Source organism: Rhineura floridana, chromosome 19 (genome assembly GCF_030035675.1).
Source record: "Rhineura floridana isolate rRhiFlo1 chromosome 19, rRhiFlo1.hap2, whole genome shotgun sequence".
Taxonomy (NCBI): Eukaryota; Metazoa; Chordata; class Lepidosauria; order Squamata; family Rhineuridae; genus Rhineura; species Rhineura floridana.
Window position 1 is genome coordinate 290,389 of NC_084498.1, and position 10,662 is coordinate 301,050.

Consider the following 10,662-nt stretch of genomic DNA (forward strand, 5'->3'; position numbering starts at 1 on the left):
CAGAAGCCATGCTGGCTCTGCTTCAGCAAGGCTTGTTCTTCTATGTGCTTAGTTAATCTAGCTTTAATAATACTTTCTACCAGTTTTCCAGGGACAGAAGTTAAGCTGACTGGCCTGTAATTTCCGGGATCCCCTCTGGATCCCTTTTTGAAGATTGGCGTTACATTTGCCACTTTCCAGTCCTCAGGCACGGAGGAGGACCCAAGGGACAAGTTACATATTTTAGTTAGGAGATCAGCAATTTCACATTTGAGTTCTTTGAGAACTCTTGGGTGGATGCCATCCGGGCCCGGTGATTTGTCAGTTTTTATATTGTCCATTAAGCCTAGAACTTCCTCTCTCGTTACCACTATTTGTCTCAGTTCCTCAGAATCCCTTCCTGCAAATGTTAGTTCAGGTTCAGGGATCTGCCCTATATCTTCCACTGTGAAGACAGATGCAAAGAATTCATTTAGCTTCTCTGCAATCTCCTTATCGTTCTTTAGTACACCTTTGACTCCCTTATCATCCAAGGGTCCAATCGCCTGCCTAGATGGTCTCCTGCTTTGAATGTATTTATAGAATTTTTTGTTGTTGGTTTTAATAGCACTATGGTCACTGCTCCCAGTCGGTTCAACAACACTTACATCTCGCACCAGGTCCCGGTCCCCACTGAGGATTAAGTCCAGGGTTGCCGTCCCTCTGGTCGGTTCCATGACCAACTGGTCTAGGGAATAGCCATTTAGAATATCTTCAAATGTTGCTTCTTTGTCATGACTGGAACACATATGCGGCCAGTCTATGTCTGGGTAGTTGAAGTCACCCATTACTACCACATTTCCTAGTTTGGATGCTTCCTCAATTTCATATCTCATCTCAAGGTCTCCCTGAGCATTTTGATCAGGGGGACAATAGATCGTTCCCAGTATTAAATCCCTCCTGAGGCATGGTATCACCACCCACAACGATTCTGTGGAGGAGTCCGCCTCTTTTGGGGTTTCAAGCTTGCTGGATTCAATGCCACCAGTACATCCTTCCCTGTCCTTCCAATATAGTTTATATCCAGGGATAACCGTATCCCACTGGTTTTCTCCATTCCACCAGGTCTCCGTTATGCTCACTATAACAATGCTCTTCTCTAAGACCAAGGATCCGTTAGCTGGCTCCGTTTCTTTACCATTGGAATGCTCTTCCCCTTCATTGTGGTAGGTAGACAGCTCTTTGCAAGGAGGCCTCTCCTGGGCTGGGGCAGATTGTGCTTCTTTCTCTTGTGCCCGCTGCCCTAGAGGGTTTTTTTTTGGTGTGCTTTTGGTTTTAATGTTGCTTATTTTCTTGTGTTGAATTTTTATTATGTTTTAACTGGTCATTCTGCGCACTTTACAGCCTTTTTACATGGAAAAAGTGGCTCATAAATGTTAATATAAAATATAGCAGGAGCCCCTGTGCATAACCTTCTTTTTCCGGTCACTCTGCTGTCATCCACACTGGCAAACTGTAATATAAAATGAACTGAAGTTGGCTACACAACAGAGCGAGGTCTCTGATGGGAGAAAGTACCCCACTACAGTAAGGCGTTCTCAGCACCTCTGCCTCCCACTTTCCTATGAGCCCACCTCTTAACACAGTTGGGGGCAATCCCACGTGGTGGGTGGCCCTTTGATCAGGGAAGTGCTTGTGGTGCAAGAGGCATCTCTGCCAATACCTTTTCTGCTCTAATAATTGCAGAAGCCACCTTAATTTCCTGTGAAGAAATTTGACAAGAGCATTGAGTATAAATAGCTGCGGGTAAATAGGACTTGCTGAACCCAGAAATGTATTTGGATGATGGTTTCTAAGCCTTTAAAGTGATGGCAGGTGAAAGATTTCCAGTGAACAGCTTGAGGCAGTTGTCCCCCCAGCAGGAGTGACTGTTCATGATCGAGGCTCTCCTTTTGAGGCATGGGTTGCAATCTCACCCTGTGGCTGTGGCACATTGGAGCACTTTCATGGCTCACCACAACCTTTGCCATTTGCATTAATACACTCCACGTGTGAGTTAACAATACCCATGGGCAGGAAACCTGAAACCAGACACCGCAGTTACCATAGCTCAGTACTGGCTGGGCCAGCATTTTCTTAACTGCAGAAGTGAAATTGAGAGAATCTGCCAATGTCCAAAACGGGTCAGGAACATTTCATATATTCCAGCACTTCATCATAGGAACCATAGTGCATATGCTGCAGGGCTGATCACTAGCATTTGCACCACCATGTATTCTGTGCGAGACATTTTACCAACATAGTGGCAGAGAAAAATGCAATACTTGACTGTCCTAGGCCAAGATTAACTCTGAATTATAACTTGTCCTTGTATTAGAAATGGGGGCCCAGTGTGTGTGTGTGCGGGGGCTCCTGATGTTGCTGCACTACATCCCATGTTACCACCACTGGCCATGGCACTGGCTGCACAAGAGCAGAGCAGGACTGCTGCTGAATCAGGCAGTCGTGGCTAGTAGCCATTGGTGGCCTTATCCTCCATGAGCTGCACCTGGAAGGCTACAGAAGGTCCCTTATCCCTTCCTTACGCGCTGTACTTTCCCCCTCTTCCAGAAAGGCTTCAAGCAGTACTGCTTCATTGTATTTTTGCTAGAATGCTGCTTGGTTGTCATTATCATCGCCTTTATCATTCCTGAAACGAAGAACAAAACCTTTCTGGAAATTAAAGAATCTCACAAGCTGAACTTTGGCAGAACCCAGGAGCAAGATGGAGGATGGTGCGACAGGCACCGTCTCAGCAATGAGTTCTAAGGGGTGGGAGAAGACTGCATGGCCCCCTGCCTTGTCAGCTGTGCCAGAGACCGCTCAGGTCAAGACTGAGCAGGCCAACAGTTGTTCCCAAGCCCAACACCCTCTTTCTCCCGAGTCCGGCCACGGGGCTTTGTTCCCCCCTTTTGTATCTTGCACAAGGACTGTTTAATAAAGCCAATTGTTTTTCAAAGGGACAACTGTCTTTGCTGCCGAGTCATACAGAAGGGCTGCTGTGTAAACCCTTCACCAAACTGTCTTGAGGCAGCTGAGAGAGAACCAAAGGAAAGGCATCTCATGGGCATTGGGGAAGAGCTCAGAAGTACTACCCAAGGGACATCTTCTGTGGAGGAGGGGTGGGGGTAGGGAAGAGCAAACAGAAACCTCCCACAGCAAGGCTGAAGCTTCACCCACTTCAACACAATTTTTAGTTTTTACCCCCCCCTTGTTGTTTTTATTGTACAGCTGTAAATCTTGTCGAGGCTTGTATGAAAGGGGCTTCACGAATGAATAACCATGCTACATTTGTGGAAGGGGCTGCAAATAAAAGCTAACTTCCCTCCTAGTCTCTGTGCTGCAGGGTACATGCCTGTGTTTGCACAGCGCCCATAGATTTTAAAAGGAATCGGACACATTTAGGGCCCAGAAGGGTTTGACTGCAGGGGTGGGAGAGCTATTGCCTTCATGAACTGCTGGTGGGCTGCCAGGTGGGGATCGGGCCTGCCTGGCCAGCATTGGGTAAAGGATGCTGGAGCTGCAGATGGCTCTCTTGGCTTGGTCCAGTTGCAGGGATCTCCTTATGATCACCCAACTGTTGGCCATGCTGTTGGGCTGATGGCAGTTAGGAATAGGCTCCTCTACCACTGCAGTAAACATCTTCAATCAGCCATGTTGAGCATAAAACTACTGTTCCTAATGTACCACAAAATGTAGTTTTGTGAGTAACTCTTCTACAAGCCTCATCTAGTTTGTAACATTCCCTCCCCTCCCTGGAATAACATTGGAGCAACTCAGCCCCCGTAGATTGGAATGAAAACAGGCTTCACCATCTATCCTACCTGCCTTTCTTTTAAAATTCTAAACAGAAATGCACCAAGGATTTGATTTCTACACACTCTGGCTTGAGAGGTGAAAAGAATGCACAAGTTGTGTTTCCCAGACACAAGCAGGTCTAGATCAGGCAGTTTTTAAATATGGCCTCATCCAACACAAGATCTCTGAATTAGTGTGTTTATCAAAGGGTATCTCCACCACTGTATCTTGACAAAGGAGCAGGAAGATATTTTCAGCAGCCTGAGGAGCAACAACAGTGTCCATCCTCTTCCTCATAACACCAATGCCACGTCAAGCTTGACACAGAGAATCCAGAAGAGTATCCACAGTGGCATTACGCTTTGAGTTGCCTGGCAAACATTAAAATGGGAAAAGCTAATCCCAGCTAAAAATGTGAGGTCAGAAAGGGATTTTCTTCCTCTTCAGTTTTTCTTCCAAGTTTGCAAAGTATTTCATTTTGGCTAGAAGTTTTTTGGCTTCTTGAAGATCATCTGTAATGAAACAAAGAAAAAATTGTACTGAAATTTAGAAATGGAAACACAGCTCCCAACAGTGAGAAAGCATCATCAGAAGCAGCACAATCCCAGCATTCAGGAACCCAAGTAGTGGCAGAATTTGCAACGTATCAGCCCAGTGCCTTCTAGTAACTGGGCTGCTCTGCTACTGGGCCATCCTACAGAACATTGCGCCTACTTCTCCCAATAGAACTAACCAACATGTGCCTTATTATGAAGGCCCTCACAGAATTAGGCCTCAGTAAGACTGGCAAATGGGTTGTATTTCTGAAATACCAGGCTTTTCTGGTATGGCAGGCTTTAAGTCCTTGCTATCCAGAATGGCTTTTGATGAGCAGAGCCCCATAAGCGCCACATGCCAGAGCACACACAGCATATAGGCAATGCATTGTCTTGAAAAGAATCACAACGCTTGGAAGATACTGCAGCATTCAGCAAAGCATTTGGGCACAACAGGCCATTTCCAATCAGGTCACCCTCCAATGGGAGCAGCAGCAGCAGGAGCTGAAGGGAAAGATGCCTACCTTGGTCAAAGGCTCTCCTCACACCCTTAGTCAGCGCCTCTTGCTTAGCTGGAAGCGAAGGAGATAGGAGCCAATTTCATTAGAGACAAAGCTAATATCTACACATGCCTTCATCCCTTTTCTTCTGATGTTATGACTGCTGACTGCAGTAAGAGACTCTTTTTGGGAGGGCATGTGGGAAACTTTGAAGTTTAATCAATTCATTTCAATTTATTGTACAGTCACAGACCCAATAAGACAAATCATCAGATAAAGAAAACAGTCTAAACAGAAGTTTAATCAATTTGCTTTAAAGCAGCTGCCTTCAACCTATCAGATATTTAGGACTGCAACTCCCATCATCCCTGTGCACTGACCATGTTGGTTGAGGCTGATAGGATGAGAGTCCACAACTGCTTCAGGACACCAGGCCAGGGAGGTGCTTTAAGGGGTGAGGCAGCAGCTCAACTCTCACAGCGCAGCCATGCCCACAAAGTGATCTTTCAATATGCCTCTAGAAATGAAGAGGCGCTTTCCAATTTATGTGACCTGTGGCTGATCTCACACAAACGTGGCACCAACTCCCCTTGAGTTCTTCCTTCTTGTGCCTTCCCTATGCCAGGAAGGAGAAGGTGGCAATTTGCCCGGAACTCTGCTGCCGTTTTGCAAATCTGGGCTTTCACAGTGTACAGGAGCCACACTGCAAGTGGTTTCCACATAGCACTGGGTAATGGTGAGGTGCTATTTCAACACAGCTGGCCACACATAGGAAGAAGTCCCTTTGAACTTTTTAAAAAGATTTTTTAAAGCTTTTTAATAAAATGTTAACGTTTTGTTTTAATGTATATTAAGGTCTGTTTTTATGATGTTTTGATGTGTTTTTAGCGTTTCTGTTTGCCGCCCTGGGCTCCTGCTGGGAGGAAGGGCGGGATATAAATCAAATCATAATAAATAAATATTAAATGTCAACCAGGAAGAGAACCTAAATTCCCAAACTCACCCTTGTTAAGTTTTTATTAAGCAGAGACACCTTAGCAGTAAGCTTCCTTCATTGGCAGGGGCTTCGCAAGCTGACCTTTGAGATGACTTTACAATTCTAAGTACTTTTCACATTGTTTAGCATGGCCCTGGCTTTTATTACAGTGCTTCACCCCTCGGTGGAATTTTTCCAGAAAGAGGGTACAGATACCTCTTCAGGCACAACCTCCCAATTCTCCCTCTTACCTGCAATGAAGTTTTCCATCTCTTCTATTTTAGCATCATTGTTTGCATCTGAGAGTTTCTCATTAATTTCCATGATTTCCAAGAGAAATTCAGGGTCTGCCTCAGTGTCCGTCCCTTTCACCAGTTCTATTCCATTCAATTCCAGCTAGAAAGGAAGATCATAGTGTTTTAGAATTTCCTCACTTTACAGAGGGTAGCTGTCTCACAAAGGAGGAACCTGGCTGCCTGTGAACCCCGAGGACTGATCAGCTTCTGTAACAGGCTCTCTGTTGAATTACCCTTGAAAAGTGCTTGGCAGCATCTGTTGATGCAAAATGTAGTAGCTACTTCCTAACCTAGACAGATGCACAACAGCATATGTGGCAAATGTTATTTATTGCGGCAAACAAAAGCACCAAAACTTTAAAATATTATAAAAAGAGACTTTAAAATATATTTAAACAAAACATCTTTAAAAATATTTTTAAAAAAGGTTTAAAAACTTATTAAAAAGCAATTCCAACACAGATGCAGATTTTTAGAATTTTAGAACTCTACTGAATACAAAAGACAGAGGGAGCTGGTTATTTACCTACTAAGCCTTTCATATTCCAAGGCCGGCATACTGTGGGAGAAGGCATCTCTCGCTAAGAGTCTGTCCCTAAAGGCTTTGCTGACAGTCCCTTCCTTTGGAAAACCCGGCTGAGACATGCAGCCCCATGAAACAAGTTGTTACGTGAAATCCACTAACAGCCTCGCCTGATAAGGATTTATCCAGCAGAACAAGACTTCTCTTACTGTTGCACAAACTGTTTCCCTAAGTGCCAACAATGTGGTGAAGGGATGCAGCACCTATGATCCTTTCTAGATATTGTCGTTGAACGACAACTCCCATCAGCCCCAGCCAGTAAGTCCTGTGGTTGGGGATCATGGGAGCCAAACAATACCTGAGGTATGTAGTGATTTTTTTTTTTTTAGAATTCATATAATTTTTTCAGTTGAGTGAATTTGATTTTTATTTCTATTGTTAATCACATGGAGTTTTAGGAAAGGTCAGGTGAATATCAGGTTTTCAATAAAAAAGTAATAAATATATTCAAGCTCAGTTTTCCCTGATCCAAGCAGAGTGCAGAACATAGGAGACAAGGGCAACTGCTTAAAGAACAGGAAGCAGAAATAAATGGACAGTTCTGCCAGGGGAGGGCCACCTCAGGGAATGGGCTCTCCCAAGAATTGGTGCTGGGACTTGTGACCTGGAATTAGGAACGAGCAGTGAGGTGGCCAAGTTGGCAAATGACATTAAATTATTTAGGGTGGTAAAAACAAGAACAGATTGTGAGGGTCTCAAAAGATTTCTCCAAACTGGGTGGACAGACAATAAAATAAAATTTCAATCTGCATTTTATGATTACGTACACCACATTTTTATGTTAGGGTTTTGCCGTAAAAGGCGGCCTAGCAATACATCACTTCAGTTACGCACATTGAACATTATTTAAGTGTAAAATGATGCACACTGAGGCAAAAAATCCCAACCACATATATTGATGGGGTCTCAGGTGGTGGTCACTGACCAGGAAAGGAGTCTAGGGAAGCGTCCCATTGACATCTATGGAATGCCTATTGGGGCATTGGCTACTGTGAGGACAGGATGCTGGACAAATGGGCCCTCTAAATTCATGGAGGAGGAGAAGGCTATCATCAGGCTATCAACAGCTACTACTCATGATGGCTATTCGCTCACCTCTTTAATCCATAGTTAAGCTTCACAATGGTTTAAAAGTAAATTTGCAGCATGCCACTGCACAGAGCAAAACCCACTTGGCTCTTCTCTCAATCCCACCAGATCTTAGATATTTATTTTTATTTAAAAAAATTATAAACCACTGCATCAAAGAGTTCTTCAAATGTTGTGTTCATACCCAGGCTTGTGGTTTGTTTCCCTCAAACCAACCATGAGCAGTAAGCCAAAAAACAAACCTTGGTTACAGCTTGCGGTTTGTCTGGAGAAACACAAACCATAAGCCCAGATTTGGACGTACCACTAAGTCAGCTGCTGGCAGCGGCAAGAGCAGGAAGTGGAAGAGGCAGGCAGCCTCAGCCTGCCTGCACATTCGCCTTCAAACCATAGTTAAGCTTAACTATGGTTAAGAGATGAGCAAATCAGAGCCATGTAAATCTCTGCTGTAGGAGAGGGCTATTGTCTTTCATCCCTGATTATGGGCTTCCCAGAGGCATGCCTTCGGATAGTTCTCAAACTTTCACAAAATGGTGGCAAATAGAGGCAGAGTTTGCCATCATCAACTAGCAATTACTAACATTTTACCAGTCTCTGGAAACTGCTAAATTCTTTGCCGCAATGTTTTCCTTGGGGCAAGGAGTTTCAAAGCTCAGTTGTCTTCAAACGAAGGACAGACATTTGACTCAGCCTTCCCATTTTAGGCAGAATTTGCTGGCCCAGAGGCTCTTAAGTATTTTTACCCATCTGCTGTCCTCTCTACCTCCCTTTCCCTTTCCACACTCAGTGTGCATCTTATCTTCTCCCCCCCAACCCCCCCTCCAACCCCCCCTCCACAAAACACCGCCAGGTTTCTTTTTTTCTGTTTCTTTTACATTTTACTTGCTCCTCTTATCCGCTTCCTTTTTCTATTTCCAATTAATTAATTGGCTATATAACAACAACAAAAATTAACCTTTTATCTGCCTTCCTAATCTCCTTCAACACTTCCTCTGGCCCTTTCCCTTCAGATGAGGGAGACCTTCCCAGAATCTCTCTGTCTCTCAGCCATCGTTACTCAGCATACAAGGAGCAGCTGGTGCAGACATCGTTCCAGCCAAAAGGCTCTGGCTCAGTTAGAGGGCAGAGTGGGGCGGCCTTGGGCAGACTGTGGCACTGGGGCCCACCCGAGTGGCCCAAGGCCCAATGTTTGGGAGATGCTATGCTAGCAACACCTTTGTGCTGAATCTGGAGGGCTCTTCTTATAAAGGCGAGGCATACTGGAAAACAGCCACCGCTTCTGCCGCACGTGAGCATGTCACACCACAGAACACATCAGCTGTCTTACCAAGTACAGCCCTCGGCTCAAGGGGTTCAGGAGCGTCCGGTAGGCTTTGTTAACCAAGGAAGAGTGTTGTTTAGAGAAGTCCTGCTCTGTCTGTCGAAAGAACATTTAGAGATGTATTTGTAAGTACCTCAAACAACCATGGGAGGAATAAAACCCTATAAGCAGCAGTATTTACTCACACTTCAAGTTTATCCAGCCCTGCTTGCACAACGCCCTTGCAGTGAGGCTTAATCTACCGCTCGCCCCATCCCCTGGTGGTGGTGGAAGACTGCTGTGTACCCCTGAGATAGTGGCTACCTGTGAGCTACAAACCTAAGTGGGGAAGCCTCTTCAACATTTCAGAAATAAGAGGAGTTCCCACTTGCCTGAGGAAGTCTTTGCACTGGGTTTATTTGGGGTGGGGGTCTTAAAAGGAGCAGCAGTTCTCCTTATGTATCCTGGACAGTAGGGTAGTGGCAAATTCAGAAGTGCAGGGTCCCTTCGTGGTAGTCATTCCACGTCATTTGCTTGCTCTCCTGTCCTCATTGCCACTTCTCAGACCTTCCCACACATGCTTGCTCCCACAATAGCAGCCATCCCTAGGAGCCAATCAGCATGAAGCAGAAACTGTGTGTTAGCTACTGAGAGGAGTCTTCTCAGCAGCTGACTCACCTCCTTTCACTGATTGGCTCCAATCAGCACTAAAGGACAAGGAAGCACATGAGAAGGCTGTTCTCACTAGCCACCACACTCTCCTTTCATCCTTTCATTAGCTCCTAGGATGATGGAGACATAGGGACCCTGCCCCCTCCCAAGTAAGGAGTCTAAGACTCCAGACGACTACACCCTGGGGAAGTGCAAGCCGATAAGGCGCCTCTCTGGCTGCTGGGGGCCGCTAGCCCCTCTGACCTGGGGCCGCTGGCTGAAGTAGTCCGGGTGCAGGGCGCGCTGCAAGCTCCGGAACCGCTGCTGGAGCCGCCCCTGGTCCACCTGGAAGGTGCGCTTGCTGGAAGGGGAGAGAGAGAGAGAGAGAGAGAGAGAGAGGGGGGGAGGGAGGGGGCGCTTGGGGGGAATGGCGGGGCCCTTCGGGGAATGCAGAGCCCCCTCCCTCGTTCACTGCTCCCGAATTTATCCCAATCGCGACCCCCTCCCTCGCTCGCAAACCTCCTCTAGGAAGAGGGGGGCAAGGGGGGCCCATCACAGGAGGGTCCCTCCGCCCCCCAAGCCTCGGGCACGCGCGGCTGTGGAGCAGGGAATGAGGCGGGGAGGTGTCCCTCCCTGGCGGATGCCTGCCTGCCCGCCCGCCCAGCCAACCCACCATCCCATCAGGCGGAAAAGGTCCGCGCAGGGCTCCGGGGGCTGCAGGGCGCGGCAGGACGGGCAGAAGCGGGGCGGCGACGAGGCGGAGGGAAGGGCCAGGCCGCAGCTCCAGCAGGAGGAGGAGGCCGAGCACGAGGCGAGGGAGCTGCGGGGCCGCGGCGGGCCGGGGCGCCCCCAAGGCGATGCCGCCGCAGCCCCCCCACGGAGCCTGTGGCTCAGGGCCGCCCGCCACATCCGGCCCAGACTGCGATTCCCGGCGGG

General features: G+C 47.0%; 2 protein-coding genes across 3 annotated transcripts in view; one reads left to right on the top strand and one right to left on the bottom strand.

The window, feature by feature from the left end:
- The window catches only part of LOC133373451 (solute carrier family 2, facilitated glucose transporter member 11-like), a 32,366-nt gene extending 29,600 nt beyond the window's left edge, over nt 1-2,766 (top strand). The window contains 2 exon segments of the mRNA XM_061603232.1: nt 1,127-1,184; nt 2,569-2,766. Of these exon segments, the coding sequence (XP_061459216.1) occupies nt 1,127-1,184; nt 2,569-2,766 (256 nt within the window).
- A 1,213-nt stretch (nt 2,767-3,979) lies between these two features.
- HSCB (HscB mitochondrial iron-sulfur cluster cochaperone) lies at nt 3,980-10,662 on the bottom strand. 2 transcript variants are annotated; one of them, XM_061603505.1, is made up of 6 exons: nt 10,400-10,662; nt 9,991-10,087; nt 9,103-9,192; nt 6,059-6,203; nt 4,856-4,903; nt 3,980-4,307 (listed from the first exon to the last, which is right to left on the bottom strand). In XM_061603505.1, the coding sequence occupies exons 1-6, from the start codon at nt 10,633-10,635 to the stop codon at nt 4,216-4,218; spliced, it is 708 nt and encodes a 235-aa protein (XP_061459489.1). In that variant the 5' UTR covers nt 10,636-10,662; the 3' UTR covers nt 3,980-4,215. The 2 variants fall into 2 exon arrangements, with proteins under 2 accessions (XP_061459489.1, XP_061459490.1); XM_061603506.1 differs by lacking the exon at nt 9,991-10,087 and having other exon boundaries at nt 10,400-10,481.